General features: G+C 47.6%; 1 protein-coding gene across 5 annotated transcripts in view; it reads left to right on the top strand.

The window, feature by feature from the left end:
- LMO7 (LIM domain 7) overlaps positions 1 to 21446 on the top strand; it is a 254442-nt gene extending 232996 nt beyond the window's left edge. For all 5 annotated transcript variants that reach the window (XM_075562969.1, XM_075562970.1, XM_075562966.1 and 2 more), the window contains 11 exons: positions 785 to 810; positions 2173 to 2277; positions 3311 to 3403; positions 3817 to 4349; positions 5596 to 5661; positions 7532 to 7584; positions 9633 to 9846; positions 15003 to 15299; positions 17842 to 17950; positions 19226 to 19328; positions 20643 to 21446. In XM_075562969.1, coding sequence (XP_075419084.1) covers positions 785 to 810; positions 2173 to 2277; positions 3311 to 3403; positions 3817 to 4349; positions 5596 to 5661; positions 7532 to 7584; positions 9633 to 9846; positions 15003 to 15299; positions 17842 to 17950; positions 19226 to 19328; positions 20643 to 20665 — 1622 coding nt within the window. In that variant the 3' untranslated portion in view covers positions 20666 to 21446. The remainder of the gene's footprint in view (positions 1 to 784; positions 811 to 2172; positions 2278 to 3310; positions 3404 to 3816; positions 4350 to 5595; positions 5662 to 7531; positions 7585 to 9632; positions 9847 to 15002; positions 15300 to 17841; positions 17951 to 19225; positions 19329 to 20642) is intronic.
- Positions 21447 to 21877: the final 431 nt, after the last annotated feature.

The following is a 21877-nucleotide window of genomic DNA, read 5'->3' as shown; positions in this document are numbered from 1 at the left end:
TTTTCTTAAAAACACTATGGTGCGCGTGAATTATTTATTTGATGACAGCTGATGTTTCAGGAAAAATGTACTGTGTGACAGTGCGTTCTCTGACATGCGTCTCCTTTTTGGGTGGTCACCATACGCCGTACAGGCAACCACAAGGATGTGGGCCCCCTAAGGATTAACAAAAAAAAACAAACTGTGCCTGTACATTTACATGTGGAGTTTGACCATTTGTGTCTCAGATAGGAGCGGGTAAGAACAGTTCCTGGACCCTGTTTGCTGCAGTGACGTAATGATGAAAGGAGTTTAGCAGCAAGAAGCCTGAAAAAACGCAACTTGCACCTGTCACTTTGTAACTGAGTAGTGGCAAGCAAAAAGACAAGTTGACCTTGAGATTTGTAACATTTAAAATCCCCCCCCCCCCAGTAAGCTAGTCTCTGAGGCATTAGCAATTTTATGAGTCCAAGGACGCTGAAAGTCTTCAGAAAGAGGTCATGGCTCCAAGTTAGTAGCTAGATGTAGTTTACAAAAAGTAAAGTTGTAGGTAGCAGGGGCGCAGCTTTGTAGCTGGCCGTTACCCCGGGTTTATCGACTCTTTACCGGTTGTAAGTTGGAAAGAAGAGTAGCAAACATGAAATGCAGCAGCAAGAATTCATTGCTGCTCAAAAAAAATTGCCATGTAATAAGCTGATGCAGAGCCAGCTAGTCATCAAACTTTCGGATAGGGACTCTTTTACTGAGATTTTGAGCCTTACGCTGTTTTCTGTTTCTTCCTCCTTGCCTGCCTGCTTCAATACAGGAAGTGCCGATTCCGTGGTTCCTGATGTAAGTAGTAATCACTTATTTGGGACAGGCGAAAAGAACTTGAGAGAAGTGCCTTTCTCTAGAGACAGTCATAGATTATAGTTCTTTCAGATCTCCTGGGAGTTAGTCAAATAGTAGCACTTCCAAGTCGAAAAGACTACAATTGAAATATCATGTAACTTTCCCTCTTTAAAGCAGTGGTTCTCAGCCTTCCTAATGCTGCAACTCTTTAATCCAGTTCCTCGTGTTATGGTGACCCCCCCAACCATAAACTTGCTGTAATTTTACTACTGTTATGAATCGTAATGTAAATATCTATATGCAGGGTGTATTAGGTGACCCCTGGGAAAGGGTGGTTCGACCCCACAGGGTTGCGGCCCACAGGTTGAGAACTGCGGCTTTACAGGAAGACATGGGACTGGGCAGTGTTTTGTTCTGTGTGACCTCGGGTCACCCCTATGAGTTGGAAGAGACTCGATGGCACCTAACACCGTCAACAACAAAAACAATACTCTGCAAACCACGTGTAGCATATGATCATTTCAGGACATGGACTGTATGTTTGGTTGCCTCCCCCCATTGCCTGAAGAGAAGAAGAAATGAATGGTTCCCAGCTGGCTGCCATTAAGAAACTGTATTGATGACAGATCCAGCAGATGGGTCCTGAACGAGAGGAGGAAAAGCAGAGAACAGAACTTAATTAAAATTCAGTGGAAGCGAGACTTATTGGATCCATTGAGGCCTTAATTCTGATGCCTGGAATAATCTTTAAAACTCTGAACCTATACTGTCAAATTAATTATCATTATTAAAATGGATTATTATCAGACTATAGTTATTGTTCAAAGTTAACATTGAATTAAGGAATGGTTTAACTTAATTGATAAAGAATGTGTGCATCGAGTGGTCTGTCCTTATAAAGAATTATCTATAGACAGGCCACTGTTTCTGCAGGTTCCACCTCTGTGGATTTAACCAGCTACTCTTTGAAAATATTCAAGGGAAATATAGAAAGCAATTGCAAGGTCAGACTAACCCATCCCTCAAAGGCTCACAGGACAGCCATATGATGAGTTCAAATGGAAAACAGCTCAATGAGAGCGCAGAGGAGAGCCTGAAATAAATAAGTGAATTGAATGTTGATGACACTACGGGCAGAAATAAAGGAAGAGGGTGACCCAGGGTGGCGGCTGGAACCCCTGACCTTGAACTGTCCATGGGGAGACTCTGAATGGCTGTATGTGTGGTTGGCTATAGTTCCAACTAAAGTTTTAAAATACAACATTTTTTAATACCCTATGTATGCAAACGTGGTCCAGTGGACGGTTTAATGATGCGCACTCTCCCTCTGTGTCCAACACGCCCTCTCCTGTAACCCATTAGCTTCCAGTTCCCACCATCAGTGCCCCGAGCCGATGGGCGTGGGATCAAGAAGAGGAGCGGAAGCGACAGGAGCGGTGGCAGAAGGAGCAGGACCGGCTTCTGCAGGTGAAGTGGGACGCTGTGGGCGGATGGACGGGAGCTGGGCCTTCTTTCATTTTCTCACTTGGACCTGTCAACCAGCAGTGAGAGCCTAATTAAAACATGCGTGTAAACAGCCATATCCAAACTAGTGACTCACAGATCTTCTGTGGTACGCTGTGCATGAAACAAGGACCGCGTTTTTAAGACTCACAGGTATCCCATCTCCCTCAAGACCCTCATCCACACGGACCCGCTGTCGAGCATCTGAGGGACGGTGCTTGGTGGGCTATCTTATGAGTGAGGTTTTGTAACGATGTGCTGGATTTGTCGCAGATGGACAGACAGTCCCCCTCACAGGTAACTTGAGGTTTGAAAGAACCATAATGAGAGTCAAGGTTTACTTGGGTCTGGCTTTTCCAACTTCAGTGGTAATTTCAGTTGTTGTTTTTTTATTTTTTGAATTCAATATTTTTGGAGCTTTCCAAATTCCAAATGTAGTATATCTTTTTAGTTCAGTGAAAACTATTCGTCTTGAGGGACAAAGATCTGCTGATCGTGGGGTTAACAGAAAATGACCTGACTGTCTCCCAAGCCTCACCTGTAGGCTTACCAGTACCAATTGCCAGTGAGCCGATTCCCACTGAAGTGGTCAGAGTAGAAGTCAGGTATCAGGCTGGAAGAACTAGCACTGGGTCATGTTTTCCTTCCAAAGTGGATTCAGTCTTCCGATCTCTCAGTTAGTACATTAGTGCTTCAACGCTCTGCACCATGCTGGGCAGCCATGTGGTCAAGTGTGGAGCTGCTGGCTGCATGCATGCCAGGCTCTCAGTGCGAAACCCCCGGCCACTCTGCGGGAGAAAGACGGGGTTTGCAGTCTGGGAAATCCACAGGGGCAGTTCTACCCTGTCCTCTGGCGTCACTATGAGCCGGACTTGGCTTGATAGCAGCGAGTCAGAGTCTGTACCACACAGGGACTCTGTTATGCACACCTTGTGGTAGGAAGAGATACTTGCTAACATCATTAATCCATTCATCAATGTGATATCTTTCCCTACAGGAAAAATATCAACGCGAACAGGAGAAACTGAGAGAAGAGTGGCAGAGGGCCAAGCAAGAGGCCGAGAGGGAGAATTCCAAGTACTTGAATGAGGTAGGGATGGAGGCGTGCCTTTTGGGTTCCCTCACAGTCCCCACCTGGCTGGTGAAAGTACCTGAGAATGGCAGCTGGTACATTGACGTGGCTTTGGCCACACGCTCATCTGCTGTGGGTCACTGGAAAAGACAGTAAGCTCTGATTGGTTAGACTTTTGCTATCATGTTTTGCCTTTTCTCCTAGTTTCTCGGAGACATCATTAAGTAATCATCCCAACAGAACCAAAGAAGCCCTCTCTTCTCAGTTCCATCTCAGTCACTCCAGGGAAGCTGTTTTCAGTGGCAACACCGCTTGTCGTTTCAGGAGGACTTTAGGGTGAAGATCGATTAGGTGCCAGCTAAAAAACCGTGAATGTAGAATGGCAGCGACAAACGGCTCTCCCCTGACCTTCTTTTCTCACTGTCTTATAGGAATTGATGGTCCTCAGTTCCAGCAACATTTCTCTGACCCGACGGGAGCCCAGCACTGCCACCTGGGAAGCCACCTGGGGCAAAGAGTCCAAGTCTTCCGACAGGGAAGGAACCCGAGCAGGGGAGGAAGAGAGGAGCCTGCAGCCAGAAGAAGGGGTGAACGAGGACCAAAGGAAGGAGCTGCAGGAACAGTTCCTCCCGGAGAATGAGTGGAAGCTGAGGGAGGAGCAGGAGAAGGAGTGGGAGAGGCTTCAAGCCCAGGCCGAGGCCGAGGCGCAAAGGAGGCGTCAGGCTGAGCTGATGGAAGCACAGGAGAGGCGTCAGGCTGAGATGGAAGCACAGCAGAGGCGTCAGGCTGAGATGGAAGCACAGCAGAGGCGTCAGGCTGAGATGGAAGAACAACAGAGGCGTCAGGCTGAGGCTGAGGAGCAGAAGAGGCAACAGGCTAGAGAGCAGAAGCGCCAGGCAGAAGAACAGATGCGCCAAGCAGAAAGAGAGAGGGAGACTTCAGTGAAAATATACCAGTACAGAAGGTCTGTCCTCATTGCCAAGGGCTTGCATGATTGTAATGGGCTTGGCTTAACCATATCCCCTCTGCATAGCAGGGCACCTCCCTGACCTCTCTGCTACCTCCCCCAGGTGCTCTAGTCTACGTCAATGAGCCCACTGGGTCCGAGGGGCCCTTTAAATCGCTCATCTGATCATGTCCTTTTACTCTCCCCCTCAAAGCTCGCCAAAGGGCTTACCAACCGAAATCCTGGCCGGGGTGTAGAATCGGAGTTGACAAATTTGGATACAGGAGAACCATCCTATCCCTCACGAAAACCTAAAGCAGTGGTTCTCAACCTTCCTCATGCTGCGACCCTTTGATGCAGTTCTTCATGGGGTGGGGACCCCCAACCATAGCATCATTTGCGTTACTACTTCCTAACTGTCATTTTGCTACTGCTATGAGTCGGGGGACCCCTGTGAAAGGGTCGTTTGACCCCCAGGTTGAGAACTGCTGACCGAAACGATGCTTGAGAGCCATAAATGTGTTTCTACAAACAAATGAAATCACCATTATTTGAATAAGACTGCTTAAAGTTTTTCCATTTTTCTTCAGAGCTACAAGTAAAGAAAAGGCCAGGTGTGTCAACCCCCGGTCTGGAAGGCTGTCACACTCTCTTGTCTGCCTAGCTTCCACCCTGACTCACACACTTCCAGCCACACAGGCATCCTCTTTGTTCCTTGAAAAGACCCTTCCTCTGTTGCTCCTAGACATTTGCACTTGTTGGTCCCTCTTCCCTCCCCCACACATCTGCGGGCCCTCTGACTCAGACATAGAAGAATACATGCCTCTTCCTCACTCCTCTCTCCCTGACCTGTTGTATGGTGGGGATTTATTCGCTTGCTGTCAGTCCACATGCCCCAGTAAAGTGTAATACTATGAAGGCATTGACGTTAGGTCATGCACTAGGGGCACAGAGCAGTCACTTAGGGCACACTTGAAGAGTGAATGAGTGAGTGGGCGGGTGAGTGAATAGATGGCAGATAGATAAGAGCAGATCTTATGTTCTGTAATGATTGATGGAAATGCCTCTGTTGATATCATTTTTGAATGAAACTCACAGAGATTGCTTAGAAAACCTTTATTTTGGTATTTAATAGAAGGCCCCCTTTTTATTAGATAGTCCTATAGACATATAATTCACATCATACACTTCAGGAGTTCAGTCATATTAAAAAGCATTGTGCCCAAAGGCAGCTCAACGACAGTGCCTCTGCTCCATCTCCTAGGCCTCTTGACTCCTACGATATGCCAGCGCGAGAAGGAGACGCCTCAGGACTGCTTCCCGATGACAGGTGTGTAGAACCTTTCAGGATGGCTAGCACGGTTGGGCCAGGGCATGGGAAAGGAAGTGTTTTCCCTTTGTCAGTATGAAAAAGATGCTCTCACCGTGACACACTTAACATATGATGTTTTGTGGTTTTTATCAATGCCAAGGGCGTAGCAGTGGCTTCACATGAGTCTTGGAAGACTTCTCTGAGTAGGAAGCTCCAGTGCAGGGTAGAACTGCGGGGGTGGGTTTCGGAAACTGTTGTTGTTTACAGCAGTAGAATGCCTCTTCTTTCTACCACAGAGCAGACTGGTGGTTTCGAACTGCTGATCTTCAGGTTAGCAGCCCAACTTGCACACACTACACCAGGGCTCCATAAAGAACCCCGAAAGAGATGAAATTACCTCTAGGCAGCCAGGATTCTAGCATGTTCTACAGGCTGTAAGGAGTATTGCTATATAGCTGGTCGTAACAACATTCTCTTCTGTGAAAACTGAAGTGATGACCATCGATGAATTCTGTCTCTCCAGGTCTGACACTTTGTCACTGTGTATTCCATGTGGTTTTGCATTATTATATAGTATTGGTATTGTATACATGTATATGCATGTGTATGCATACATATACTGTCTGTCGCATGCTGCTTTGCATTTTTATTGGTTGGACTCTTATTTTTGGAAGTCAGTGTGTATAGGTGGAAGACATCAACATATCTTGATTCGTCCTATTACTCAGGTGCTTTCAGAAGCTGATCAGGGCAGTAAACTCTAGCACCCTTTTGGACCACCTGAGCAGCATTCCGGAGGTTGTTTCAGACTAGTTAGTGGGATCCTAGGTGCCATCGCGGATTATGTGCTGGGCTGCTCACATCAAAGTAAGCGGTTCAAAACCACCAGCTGCTCCACAGGAGCAAGATGAGGCTTTTCAAGAGTTACTGTCTTGGAAACCCACAGGAGCAGTTTGACACTGTCCTATGAGTTAGAATGACCCTGAAAGGGTGTGAGAATGGGACCCTAATGCTTGAGAAGCCGGCAGCGCCACCTTTTGACAGCATAAGGAAATAGAGCAAGTTGGTATCAGGGATTCTAAAGGCAATTGAGTCACACAGGCAGGGATAAGACTGAGAACACAAAGAGAGTCAAAGAAACTTGTAAAAAAATTAAAAGCAAAAAAGATCAACTTAGTCTTGGTGCTAATGGGGGAAGTACCTTCACATGTTTGTATTTATTCCTATCTTCTAATTTTTCTCTGCTTAGGTACTTAGTTGTCAGGTACTTCGTGCAACATGAAAAATTACTTGAGTTCAAGAAGCAAGAACATGGTGATGACAGCAATTGTAGTTTTGCTTGATCTAATTTAACTGTGGATTGTAATAATATCTGCAAGAGCTCTTAATAAAATGTTTTTAAAAATACAGCTCTCACAACAGAGAAGGGGGTGAAGGGAGACACTGGATAGGGAAAGATATGACAAAATAACAATCTATAAATTATCAAGGGCTTGTGTGGGAGAGGGGAGGGGGGAAAAAAGAGGACCTGATGCAAAGGGCTTAAGTGGAGAGCAAATGCTTTGAAAATGATTAGGGCAAAGAATGTACAGATGTGCTTTATACAGTTGATGTATGTATATGTATGGGTTGTGATAAGAGTTGTATGAGCCCCTAATAAAATGTTTTTTAAAAAAGAAATATGCCAAAGAATAAAATAATAATATACATAAAAATAAATAAATAAAACTTGAAGGTCCTGATGCAGAAATACAGCTCTCATCAGATATAGAAAATAATTCAAATGCTCTAATTAGCAAACTCTTTGCTATTTTCCCTCATAAATGTGAAAAGGATATATATATATATACTCTTAATGTAAAGAATATTCAAACATTCTGTGTTTTAGGAATAAATCCAGATCCACCACTGAACTGGATGGTTACCCAACAAACAAAAATGGTAAGTTTGGGTTTTCTTTGTTTTTTTTCCCCATATGTCTGTACTGTGTTGCCTATTCATGCCATCTCCTGCTGTGATCAGCGTTTTTAAGGTCAAGACCTTTCAGATTCATTAAGACCACACAGTTGAAATACTGAGTATTTTTAGCAGTTGGATTAAAAACAAAACAGCCAGTTATTCACTTTGTGCTTATTTTCTTTGGCCTTAGAATGTAGAGCATGTGAGGAACTGAAAATGATTCTTTTATAACTAATGAAATATGTGGAAATCTTGCAAAATGATGCCGGGACAGCATTGTGGAGTCGATCTCATCTTGTAGCCAGAGAGATTAGATGGGGGGTGTGGGCGGGGGGAGACTGTGGAATATAGAGAACTTAAAAATTGCATGGATTTGAAACCGTGCCTTGAATCACCAAAATGTCAGAAAAATCCGACATGCTGATGATTTCTTTAGCCAGGCCAAAATCACTTGGCACTTGAACGGGTTTGTGTGAAGCAACTGAAATGAGCGCCGAGGCGGCGGCCGTGAGAATTGGTTCAGGTCGGGCATGTGTGTGTGCTTCTCAGTGCTGGGCAGGCCCACCAGCGAAGGGAGCTCCAGGTGGGGCTGAGATGGCCCGGGTGGATTGACCCAGCTCAGTGGGCAGGCATTTCCACCCCGGCCAGTCACTGCCATGTCAGAAGTGATAGCTCGTTCTGTTATCAAAGTGAAACAAAAACCTCAACTTTTGCTTTGATATCTCAAACTTTTTGCAGTGGACCAGAATTTCTTTTTGCATTTTAAAAGGCTTTCTTTTAGTGGACTCGTGTGTCAGTAGGTCTGGTGGCAGCTGGTTTGTAACCACTGGTTACCAGAGCCTGTCGATCCCAACCCATCGTGACCCTGGGTGACACAGTAGAAATGCCCCACAGGGGTTCTCAGGCTCTGGTCTCGACAGGCAGACGGGCCACATCTTCCTCTCCTGTCGCATGGCTGGTGGGGTCAAGATACAGCCGAGCCTTGGACGAGTGCATCAGCAGAGCTTATAGGTTCTGGCGAAAGCTGTTACCTGGATAATTTCTCTTAGGCCTCGTGGTTAGGTGCTAACCCGGTTCTCTGAACACTTAGAACCTCCAATAAGTGGGATCTAGTGGCCCGTGTATTTTGTTACTCTTCCCTTTCCAAGCCCTCGAATTGACGAGCCAGGTGTGTACACACATCCAAACACACGTGTGGGAAACCCGGGGGTGGCCTGGCCCATGGCTCTCTGGGCGATAAACTAGGGCAGCCACTCACTCGAAATGGGGAGGAACGAGAATGGCAGGTCATCGGGAGATTGAGAGAAAAGAAGTGTGTAGCCGCCTCGTGGCATTTCCCTCTTCAAACTAAGGGTGGGCATGACACTGCAACCTTCTAGATGTTTTATCCAAGCCAGAAATCCATCAGTGAATCGCGACATGACTTTCAGGAGAAACATTAACTTGCCTCGCTGCATTTGAGATACCAGTTCTCAGTGCTCCGCTGTTCAGGAGCTGTCGTGTTAGATGACTTGGATGTTGGTTTCAGGTCAAAGAAGCCGTTTCAGCAGCTTGAGTAAGTGTCCACGCCTACCGTCTGGTCAAGCTTCATGCTGAGATTATGTCTTGAGTTCTTGAATCCCGTTCTCTGGACACACATGCACTCAGGTGTCCTCTCTCCCCAAAGGGAGGAAGAGGAACAGTCCCTGATCCCAGGTAGAGCTGCCCCAGAAAGCATTTGCAGGCATGGACTAGATAGGGCTAATTTAGGAAGCACGGGAAGAGTAGAAGAAACATGATTTCCAGACCAGCATTTGCAAACCCATTACCGCAGCCACACCAGCCCTCCGTAGTTCCTTGCGTGTGTTCTGTGTGACCTGCTGGGACTGGCACTGGCGTTTCCCAAAGCCAGAGGCTTGGAATTATGCAAACCTAACATTCACAGCATCATATTTTGGGCAGTGGCAACTTTGGAGATGTATCCATTAGCACTTTTTTGCTTGCTGGTTTGACGTGCAGATCCTAACACGTTTTATGTCTTGGGAATTTAGGAAGCAGTAAGTATTTGGACCGAACTTGGAGCCCCAGCCCTTCACAGAGGAGCTCCAAGAAGGAGCAGGGCCCCTCCGAAGCCGAGCTAGAGAGACAACAGATCCTTCAAGAGATGCGGAAGAGAACGTCCCTACACAATGACAACAGCTGGATCCGCCAGCGCAGCTCCAGTGTGAATAAAGAGCCCATCAGTCTGCCGGGAGTGCTGAGAAGGTACTGTGGCAACTGGTGTATCATGTCCTCTCTTTGCTAGGAGACACCAGTCTCTAGGCACCCTGAGTCTTTGGGCAGAAGAGATGTCATGATCATTTCTCCTGTCTGCCTGCTGCCTACCTACGTTTTCATGGGGAAAAGGGAAGTAGAGAACTGGTTCTGAACATTAATTCTGCTCCAGACTCAGGCCACTTGGCTTGATTTGTCGGAATCCCCCCCACTTGATCTGGGGAACATGCTTTGAGACAGGGAGAGGTTTACAGCTTTTCCAACTTGGGGAAACTGTAGGTCAAGCCAGAAGGCACTTGGCCAAAAACACACAGCTGTGAAGTCACAGTGCTGGAGGTGACACTCTGAAGGGGAGGTCAGACTCTTAAGTATATTACGCTGATCTGGGCATTTTCTTGGCTCCTAAACATGAATGAGATAATGAACTTCTGCTGGTTGTTGGGAAAGTGGCCCAGTGTCTCCCTTCACCCACTTTTCTGTTGTCCGTCCCCCAGAGAGGGGGTTTTATGTAGATCATTGTGATCAGTTCCCCCCTTTTCTTCCACCTTCCCCTTACTCTCCTGGCATTGCTACTCTCACTATTGGTCCTGGGGGGTTTATCTGTCTTGGATTCCCTGTGTTTCCAGCTCTGATCTGTACTAGTGTACCTCCTCTGGTCTAGCCAGATTTGTAAGGTAGAATTGTATCCCTTATTTTTAAGAATGTTAAATATAAGAATGCATTTAAGCACTTATTATATTTGTATTCGATAGTTATACTTGCTATGTAAATTTGTAAACATACAAATAGGTGCTTCCACATGTGATGCAGGGGGTTGTCCAGTGGATGCGGAGATCACGGGGGTGAATTTCGAGGGTGTGTCAGTCTGGGTGGACTGGTGAAACAAATTCAGAGATACTCATAGGCATACAAAAGAGGGTTTTATACAAGAACAATTGAATATTAAGAAAACATCCCAGCCTAGTCCAAATCAAGTCCATAAGTTTGATAGTAGCCCGTATGTTTGATCCCAATCTATAAAGCCCTCTTCAGACTCATGAAACTTATGCAATGATGCCAAATGCAGGACGATCACAGGCCAGTGGTGGAAAGTCTTGTGGGTCCAGCGGCAGTGGAAGCATCTCAGCACTGGCAGGGTCTCCACGTGGCTCCTCCAGCTCCAGGACTCTAGTGTAGCTCCACGTGTTTGCTGCAGTGTCTCCCAGGGAGGGAGCCTGGGTGAACTTGTGCCCCACCTCCCGAAAGCTATCAGTCTCCTTAGCGCCTCCAGATGAGGTCATCAAGCTGCGACCTGATCGACAGGCTAAACTCCACGCCTTCCCTCTTAAGTCTCAAGTTGACCACAGATGGTGTGACTACCACATCTGGGAATCAGGGCAGCTGAGGTACAATATGTGTGAGGGGTTGGGGTTTCTATTTGAAGGCTTCAAAAAGTTAATGGAAAAATTGTGTAAAGGATGATGAAATTTTCTCACAAGCTTTTGGAAGCCACCTTGTAATCGCTTTCTAAGATATCTCCTTATATTTTTACCTTTTCCTTTTGCGCATTTGATACATTACTATTAGAATTTGTAAAAGGTAACAGACTTATTTAAAAACCTGAGTTAGGTCCAGGTCTGTTCGCTGGCCCCCTTGAGACCCTTCCCCCTGGTCCTGAGGGAGAGCCGGGGGCTGCCCCTCCTAACCTGAAGTCCGTTCTTGGGGCTCCCCTGTGGCTCAGCGGCTTGGCTTTCCTCCAGCTGCTGATCTGTTGTGCTCCATTCCCCCATGGTCTCCCCGCCGTGTGTCCCCATTACTGCCCCCTGTCTCCATATGCTCCAGTTAGGGGACAACCTGTCTTGAGCTGTTGGCTGTCCCACAGTCCTCTCTGTGCCCAGCAGCTCCATGCAGGGACCTCATCCTCTGGGCTCGGAGTGCCCATATGGAGTCTAGGCCGACTGCCCCGTTCTCTTTGCCCTTTTTTGCTTCTCTGTGGGTATGGTAAGTCAGTTCCTTTGTCCCACCTGAAGATCTAGTGTCGTTCTCTGCGGCACATACTTCCAAGGTGGGGGTCAGGCTTGGCTGTGGTTGGAGCCGGCCCTGCAGTCCCGTCTTTTCATGCATTCCTCCGCGTGTTACATTGCCCTCCTAGTTTGGCGCGCCATGGTGGGGTTTGTGTGCGTGCTAGGTTTTTTTTTCTTTTTCTTCTCATCTTTTTCTCTCTCCTTTTCTTATTTCATCTGTATGTTTTCTTATTGTTTGGACCATGACATTGCTGGTTTGCCTACTTATATGGGTCGGGCATGGGAGGGAAGCTCTGGGAGAAGGCATTAGGACCAATGGCCTAGAAGGTAGAGGAGGAAGAAGGAGGGGGTTGGTGAGCGGAAGGCATCATGGGCAGGGGAACAACTAGGGAATTGAAACCAACATCTGTGAGAGGGCAGAGATCCTGTGAGTATTAGAGCAACACCAAGCTAGTGGAGAGGAAGCACTAAGAGGTGGAAGAATGAGGAATGTGATGGTGGGGCAGGAGGACGCAAAAGGAAACAGAGGCAAGCTCTAGAAAGCAAAGGCATAGATAGGGAGATTAACAGAGGCGTGCACTTCTGTAAATACATTAATCTATAACAATAGAGATTATAGATTACTTATATATGTATATGTATTTATAAGGCAATATACTGAGGCTGTAGAAGGGCCTTGGGCCTCAGCTCATACCTTTTCTCAATACAAGAACACTTTGTTATAACAAATTTTCATTCTTTGATGCTCACCCCCTGCCCCCCTTACACTATTGCTGAAGACAAAATAGGTGCATAGCAGATTTGGTGAAAACAGAGGATGGTGTCTGGGGTCTTGAAGGCTTGAAGTTAAACAAGCGGCCATCCAACAGTGAAGCAACAAGCCCACATGGAAGAAGCCCACTAGCTGGTGCAATTGTGAGGTCAACAGGCTTCAGAAGATTCACAACAAACAGTAAACAAACGAATAAAAATGCATTGGTGAGGGGGGTTGGAGTAGAAATCCAAAGCCCATCTGTGGACAACGGAATATCCCCCCACGGAGGGGTCACAGGGAGGGGATGAGTCAATCAGGGTGAAGTAAAGCACTAATGGATGAAGCAATATTCCTCTGGTCCCATGAGGCCTCCTCACCCCCCACTATCATGACCCCAGTGCTATTTCCCACTCTGGACTAGACGGGAGCATATAGGTAGGTATAGGCAAAAGTTAAAACTCACAACACATGGAACCCAGGAACAGGAATGGGAATAGCAATACCAAAAAGGTAGGGGAAAGGAGGGGGGGAGGGGAGAGGTGGAGAGGGCACCGATCAATGAATGGCTCATAACTACACACCCCCATCCAGGGGAAAAACAACAGAAAACAGAGGGGAAGGGAGACAGCAGTTGGTGTGAGATCTGAAATTAACCATCTATCAAGGGGCCATGAGGGTTGGGGGAGGGAGGAAGGAGGAAGGGATAAAAAGCTGATTCCAAGGGCTCAATGGAAAGTAAATGTCTAGAAAACAATGAGGGAATATATGTACTAATATGTCAGAAAGAATCGATGTATGAATTGTAACAAGAGTTGTATGCGTCTCCAATTAAATGATCCAAAAAAAAAGAATATTGAAAATATCTTGGACTGCTAAAAGGACAAACTCACCTTCATGTAAAAGTATGGCCCGAGTGCTTCTTGGAGGCAAGGATGGCAAAGCTTCACCTTAAGTACGTTGGACAGCTCCATTCTCCAGAGACACTGTGTTTGGGAAGGTGGCGGAGCACCAAAATAGAAGGCCCTCAGTGAGGTAGGTGGTCACAGGGGCAGCACCACTGGACTTAGGCACAGGCACCGTTGTGAAGACGGTGCGGGGCAGGCAGTGTTTCCTTCTGTTGTGCATGGGGTCGCGATGGGCCAGAAAGGACTCAATGGCACCTAACAACAACGAGGGGGACAGTACCACAGAGGAGGTACCCAGTCCTCAGAATAATCAATCAATTACGACCAAAAGCATTTGCCAGAGAAGACATTTCAAATGACAGGAAGGATGAGAAAAAGAGGAGGAATGGAAATTGGAAACGAGGGAAGAAGGATAGATAACGTGGCTTTGTGGGGATTGCAGTCAGTGGAACCAAATAAAATGTGCACACATTTTTGAATGAAAATTGCTCTGCTCTTTAACTGTTCACCCAGTCTCCAGTAAAAAGTTTTTAAATATAAAAAAAAAACCTGGGTTAAGAAATGTTTTAGAACAATGACTGGCTTGAATGTTCCTTTAAAGACCACGCTTGGTAAACCCGTCCGCAGATAAAATTCAGCAGTGGTTTTGGTGGGTGGGGGGTGAGTGGATGGGCTGCGTGGGAGCCATGGGTTGGTTGGCTTGGGAATCAGCAGGCTTTGATGTGAAAGACAGCTCCACTGCTATTTTGTCACAGACTAGTTGCCTCATTTCTCTGATACTGGAAAGCAGTCTTTAAAATATTAGTATTAAATAGATTCTTCTCATTGTTATTATTTTGGTATGTGTGAAATTTAATACCTGGTGAAAGTAAGTGCTTAAACATGTGTAATTTTGGGGGGGATTTAGCAATGCGTTTTAATCTCAATCGAGCTAAACTATGGCATATTAAAAGGATAGATGCTTATCTTCCTAGTGTTAGCAGTTAGCACGCATGTGTGTTGATTTTCCCTTGACTGATAGTTAGCTACGTACCAAGTAATTAAAAAAAATCAGTAGAGTTTGGTTGCAGTTGGAAAGATCATGAATTTGAAAGAGAGTATGTTCTTGCTCAAGATGGTCTTTTATGTAACTAGACTTCTGAGATGGGCACTTGCTTATAAAATATATAAGATGAACCTTTTAGGGGCAGTCATATGTTGGCACCTCTGGGGGTAGTGTAGGTGGGTAATGTCCTTGGCTGCAGACCAAAAGGTCTATGGTTGAAATCCACCTACAGATACCATCCAGGTGTGAGCTAGCAATTTCCTTTGAAACCCCACGGGGCACAGTGTGACTCTGGCACCGATGAATGGGGCCTCCATGAGTTCAAGTACCCTGCGCGGCGGTTGTTTTCTTGCTTTTTTCTTTTGCAATGATGTAGTAAAATACATTGATCGGGGCTTATACCCTGCCTACTTTGAGGAACCATTCTTTGTATGTTTCAGGGGTGAATCTCTCGATAACCTGGATTCGCCAAGACCCAGTTCTTGGAGGCAAGCCCCTTGGCTCAGTCAGCCTACAGGAGTCCACACCTCTTCCTCTGAGCAAGACTTCAGCCGCCCACCGCCTCAGCTGGTGTCCACCTCAAACCGTGCCTACATGCGCAACCCAGCCTCCAGCGTGCCCCCGCCTTCAGTGGGATCCGTGAAGCCTATGCCCCCCAGCGTGTCTGCTGCCCCGTCCCCCACCCCGCGCAGCCACTCCCCTTTGGCCTCCCAGTCGGGGTCCCAGCTACGCAGCAGGTGAGGTGCTTTGTGTTTCTCTGCTCCTTCTCCTCCCCTCACACGTGTCTGTCCCAAGACAGTTCTCCCAGCTTGTCCGTGCTTTGCGATGACGAAGCCGAACATCTTTGCAGTGTGTTAATGACTGTGTATGCTTTTTAAAGCCCAGTCAATAAGAGGGGGTGGGGGGATATCTCTTCAGACTTTTCCATGCTACCCTAATGGCGTTTGTGGGTTTCTTGTGAAGCCACGGGAGACCTTTAAAACCATCGCCTCGGTGGCTCTGGTCTCCTGTGCGTGTGGTCATTAGCTTAGCTGGGGATGCGCAGGAATGGTCTGAATACTCCTTCAGAGTAGACAGGTGCTCATGATTGCCTTCCACAGTTATGGGTAAAAGCTATATTGTCAGATAGTTGATAGTTTTGATAGTTGGTACACAAACATATTCCATAAGCAATGAGTATAAAAAGGAGGCCGTAGAGCCAAGCCAGACTGCCTGTAGAGCTTTTCCTCATCTGGGAGAAAAATAAATTCAGATGATTAGAACTTACTTTTGATTACTAGCAAGATCCTTGCTTGTCTCTTCTCTGTTTTGCCCCTGGTTTGATCAACCTTCGCTCATGCAGCTTTCCTGTGTGTCGTATATCTTCAGCAGAAGAGTTGTGGGGTCTTCAGGAGAAGCCCACCCTTTGATATGGAGTATGTACACCTAGTAAGATGGGTTAGGCTTTTAGATCTGTGTAGCTCCCCCGGAGATACTTTAGGCCTCCAGTAACCACCCAACTTCAACTTTCACCAGAGATGAGCTCTGTTCACATGTCACCCTGCACAGTAAACACTAACAGGTAAAAGGACAGTGCTGTCGTAATCATGCTGTGGTTGTTAGCATGGCAAATGTGTTGTTACGTCCTGCCATCTTTGCCTCTAAGGAGCGCTCTGGCCATTCGTATTCCAAGTCCGATTGGTTGTCCTTTTAGCAGTCCATGTTTGTAGTCAAAATCACCCACCCTATGCACAACACAACAGAGCGCAGTCCTGTGCCTGCCTCACAGTGGTTGTGCCCTTTGAACCCTTTGCTGCAGTTACTGTGTCAGATCATGTTGTTGAAGGCCTTGCTGTTTTTTGGCTGCCTCTCCACTTTACCATGCACAATGCCCTTCTTCGGGGCCTGGTCTCTCCTGGCAACTTGTCCCTAGTACGAGACAAAGTCTTGCCATCCTTGCTTCTAAGGAGCATTCTGGTTGTTCTTCGTCCAAGATAGAGTTGCTCGTTCTTTTGCCAGTCTGATGCTTTTCAATATTCTTCCAGTGCGTCTCTTCTTTAGTCGTCCTTGTTCCGGGTCCAACGTTCACTGCATTTGAAGTGATTGACAATACCCCGGCTTAGGTCAGGTGCACCGTAGTCCTCAAAAGAGCATCCATGCTTTTCTCAAAAAGGTTTTAATAAGAAAGCACATTGTATAGCAACCCCACAACCATGCGGCACGTACCAGGATCTAGAGGACGCGTATCAAGGAGTTTCAATGGAGAGAAGGGTTTGTGACAGGTGTAGGAGGAGATAAGGACAGTGGCACAGAAGGCAGGCAGAGAAGTCGTGCATTGATTGGCGGAGAGCTCCGCTTGGGCAGAGGAGAGGTCATGCTTTGATTGGCGGAGAGCTCCGCTTGGGCAGAGGAGAGGTCGTGCATTGATTGGCGGAGAGCTCCGCTTGGGCAGAGGAGAGGTGCATTGATTGGCGGAGAACTCCGTTTGGGCAGAGGAGAGGTCGTGCATTGATTGGCGGAGAACTCCGCTTGGGCAGAGGAGATCAGAGATGGCTCTGGGGTTTTCCCCCCTGGGAGGAGGGGGTCTTTGTGGGAGTCGGCCCTCCGCAATCATGCTCTCCACAGCGAGAGCTCACCGTGCTGTCCTGTGGGGATACAACGCTCAGTAAGAAGTGGCCTTCACCTCAGCGCCCTATCTAGAAGGGGTGAAAGAGCAGAACCCAAATAAACGAGACCCTCTGCTGATCTCTCCCCATGGTAGCCGGGAGACCATTTTCCCTTTCTCCGCTCCAGAGGCAGAGGGCTGGGACAAGGTTGACACCCTTGTTTAACTAGAAGGCTGCGTGAACAAGCAAGAGGGTGTGAAATCAAGCTGGCGGTGTTGGTTGGAGAGGGTTTCCACTGCCTCACGAAGGAAGGCGGGCTGTTGCTTCGGTGGGATTAGAATCGTCTAAACAGGTTTGACCTGCAAGAAGCTACAGGAGGAGGGAGTAGAGCAGAGCTGAGTTTCATTGCTGAGAGGCACTGGTACAGAATAACGATCCAGCTGCCCCCAGATGGTGCATAGAGTGAGTGAGTGGGTGAGTCGGTGGGTGGGTGGTGGGGGTCTCAGAACTGTCCTGGAGAACCTTCAAGGTCACGCAGTCCACAAGGTTTGGGCCCTGGCTGGCTGGTGTCAGTTTCTCCCCCTGCTGTGTAGCGCCTTTCTGACGTCCTTGTTCACACTCAAGTGCTATTCCCAGGAAAGCCCTGTGAGTGGTGCAGGTGAGAGCCTCCCTCCCCTTCTCGTTCTGCGTCTAGGTCGGTCAGTGGGAAGCGAGTGTGTTCCTACTGCAATAACATTCTGGGCAAAGGAGCCGCCATGATCATCGAGTCCCTGGGTCTGTGTTACCATTTACATTGTTTCAAGGTGAGATGGAGACCCACAGCTGGCCGGCGGCCCCCCAACAGCTTTGCTTGGAGAGCGCATGGCTTCTTGGCGAGCACTGGGTGCGGGGCACGCGCTAACTGAGAGGTGGCTTCTGGCTTGCACAGTCCCAGACCTCCACCCTCGACTGAGAATGCTAATCTAGAAATGCCATGCACTTGCTGCCTGATTCGTGCCGAGAGTCCATTAAGAAACACGTGTGGTGCCCAAATTGTCTTCTCTCACATCCGCTGGAGGGGATTTACCGAGTTCTTCACAACCTGGGGTGTGCGATTCCAGAGCCCCGCTTTGTCTAGGGAGAGGAGATCAGGGAAGGGAGGGCAAATGCAGGACCCCTAGTGCACAGTGGGTGAACTGCTGGGCTGCTAGCCCACCCACTGCTCCATGGGAGAGGGAAAATTTAGCAACTCCTCTGGGAGCGGTCTACCGCACCCTGTCTGGTCGCTCCGAGTCAGAATCCACTCGGTGCCGGTTTGTATTTGTTTGGTGCATGGCAAACATGCTCGCAGGCACACCGACTGGCTGCTCACCCATGAAAAAGAACCGAGGTGCCGACTGCTGCTGCTGCACCGTCCGCCGCTTGAGACGCACATCAGTGTGGGACTTGCACTGGGCCTGAGAAGAAATTCCCTCCATGTCCCAGAGACCCGCACACCACAGCCTGGTTCCCCGTGAACATCCCTGGCTTGGGTCTTTCCTGGGCAGAGCAGAATGAGTCAGAATAATTGGTGCTTGGCCCCATGTACAAGTTACCCAGACTGAAGGGAGGACTCTTGCCAAGCCAGCACAAGGGGTCCCGGGTGTGGCCCAGCATAGGGTGGGTTGCCAGAACCTCTGTCTTCATGCGCGTGGCCCCTTCTCTCCCATGGTGCCTCACCCCCCCCAACTCCACCCCTGCTTATGTTCCCCCGGGACCAAATTTCCTTCAGCTGATCAGTGAATCATTTCTGCTTTTAGGTATCTGTAGACTCATTCACCTGGCTCTTGCAATTGGCTGTAGTAATGCTTAAAAATAATGTCTAGTCTGGCAGCGTTCATTTTAATCTACTAATGATATTTGGCCCCTTTTCTTTCTTTTTAAAAATATGCCTTTTCTTTTGCTCTTGCTGAAATATACCAAGGAGCTTAGAAGTTGCTTTCTGCTGCTTCCTCCTCTTCCTCCTCCTTCCCCCACCCCCTCCTCCTCCTGAGGCCTGGCCTAAGCCCTGCTGAATGGCCTGCTCACGGACGCTCCCTTGTTTGTGTCCCCGTCCCCAGTGCGTGGCCTGTGACTGTGACCTCGGAGGCTCTTCGTCAGGAGCCGAAGTCCGAATCCGAAACAACCAGCTGTTCTGCAACGACTGCTATCTCCGATTCAAATGTAAGAGAGCAGATCAGAGAGACCATTTCTTCCCTCCTACTACGAACCCGGGTGCCCTTGCTTTGCCCGGCCAGCCCCCCGCCTTAGAACTGCGGCTTTTAGGACTGGCAGCTTCTCCCTTGGAAAAGGTGTGCACGGTGAGGGCCAGCACGCAGCAGTCCAGCCAAAGGATGGAGGGTGGGTTGTGGAGCCAGCCAGGGGCAACAAGGTGGGTGAGAGCCAGGGCCGCCTCCGGTGCCATTGCCCGGGGTCTGCAAAGGCCGCCGACAGTACCCAGCGCGGTTAAAGCGACTTTTCCAAGGAGACTGGACGATGACTCTGTGCTGGCGAAGGATGGCTTCTCCCTCCCCACCACCTTCAGCCCCGTGCTGTCCCTTCACAATGGACTCGGAGTACATGGAGTGCGTAAAACACGGTGTCCCAAACTCTCCGTTACAAGAAAGCACGAGAGAACAAGCCATCAGTGTGTTCTCGGTGGTCGCCTACAGCCACGTATCATTCAGCTCCAGTCACAGGAGTCCTGGTTCCTTGCGGGGGTGGCGGGATAGGGGCTGGAGTTTTTCAGAAATGTCAAAGGCTACTTCACATCCGAGCGCATCTTCTATGTAAATGCGCTCCCAGACCGAGAGCAGCCGCATTGTCTCTAGCGACAGAAAGGCAGCCGTTCATTGCTGTTTAGATTTTGAACCTTGATATCGGTAACATGTGTTTCTTCCTCACTGCAAGGGGCTATTGCAAGTGGTATCAGCAAAACAATTTGCTTTTGAACTCTGAGGTATTTATGCGGCCCTTGATGTGCAGAGTGCTTCTGTCAATGGCTGAAGCCCAGTCAACTCTCTCTTATCTGTCCATGGGCTTGGAGTCGTTCCGCTCCAGCCGTCCTGTCCATCCCTGGATGCCGACACTGACGTTGGAGGAGGGCAAGGCTGGGCACACGATGGAGGGAGTGTGTGTATGTGTGTGCCTTTTTTCCCTCTCATCAAAGTCCAAAGCCAAATAGACCTGATTTTTGGAATCATTGGATGGCTGCCCATGCCTTTGCTCTCCTCCAGTGCAAATAACAGAGAGTTGAGTGTCCTTGACTCTTATATCCACAATCATCTCAACTCCGTATTTTGGCAAACAAAGACGTGCAGAGCCCAAAGGCTGTAGACGTGCCTGGCTCTGACCTAAGCGTGAGTGGACACAGTTGTTCTTGCCTCCTCGCTGGGCCATTCTCTGAGTGGTGACTGTGTCCAGTAGGCATCCCTGGTAATGACACCCAAGTGCTGTTGAATCTAAGTGATTTTCCCTCTTCTCTCCCTCCTCGCTCAGCTGGACAGCCAACCGCCATGTGACGTAGCCCTTCATACGAAAGCACTGGTGCAGATCGAAGAAGAGGTGGCTGCTGCTGACATAGACCTATAAATACATGTTGTATGTCTTTTGTTCTCTCTCATGTTTTTAAAACAATAACCGCCCCTCCCCGCATGGTTCTTTTTTGTTGCCTCCTTAGATGACATAGAAGCACTGTATTCCTGAGACAACCTGTATTGTTGTTGTTGTTTATTTATAAGAAGGTAATTACGTGTGGGGGGGAGGGAAAGTGCAGTATTTACTTTTTTCTTTCTCTCGCTTTCATTATATTAAAAGCACAAAGGAAAAAAAATAAGATTTTCAAAATATTTTTGAGGCTGATCATGAATTTAGTTTAACTTTCTTGTGGTGTTTTGAAGAGGGTAATTTTTTGTTTTGTTTAAAAGTCTTTAAGCCTTCTTGGAGATAGCTAATATAAATCTGGGACTGCATTTGCTTTGTTTATTATAATGTATTCTAATTCATGCAGAGCCAGATGGAGAATTTTATCAAATCCCACTCCCAAATTTGCTTTTTGTACCCCCCCCCCAACGTATGTAATAATATTATGATTTAAAGAAAAATGAGCTCATGTAACATTTGATTGGCTTAATGAGGGGGGCTGTATTTTCTTTACCATAACTGTTAAGTAATCATCAATAAGAAGCATCTTTTTTCAGTAACAAAAATATAACCCTGGTTTGTATATCTGAAGGTTTTCTCCAGAAACTTGTAAGCCTTTGTTCAAATGCTTTTGTAAATAAAACTCAGGTTGCACTTAAAGCGTGCTTTCTTCATGTGTGTCTACCTTTCATATCTGAGTGTTCTTAATGATATGGCTTTTCTTGATACTGTGTACTAACTAGCTAAAGCTTTCCAAAGGGAGGAGTTGACCAAGAATGAAAAATGACAGACACGCACAAAGCATACAGCAGGACAAGTCTTGACAGCTGTCACCGTAATCTTGACATTGTTTTTCTACAGTTATGAGCAGGAGCTTCCTTTATTGGAACGTGATGTTTTGGGATACTGTGTGCTTTCCTGGTACGAGGGGGCGAGTGGTACACTGTGGCCATATTGGCACAAAATCCCACAGCCGGGGAAGTCAGGCGAACAAAGAAGAAAGTGAATTGAGAAAGTCTGTCGAGCAAAAGAGAACCTATGCGATCCTGAAATCTGGCCTGGGAATGAGAAAGGCACCACACTTCAGCGTG

The sequence above is a fragment of the Tenrec ecaudatus genome, chromosome 11, assembly GCF_050624435.1.
Source record: "Tenrec ecaudatus isolate mTenEca1 chromosome 11, mTenEca1.hap1, whole genome shotgun sequence".
Taxonomy (NCBI): domain Eukaryota; kingdom Metazoa; phylum Chordata; class Mammalia; order Afrosoricida; family Tenrecidae; genus Tenrec; species Tenrec ecaudatus.
The sequence above is the reverse complement of the archived record's forward strand: the minus strand, read 5'-3'. Positions and strand labels throughout refer to the sequence as shown.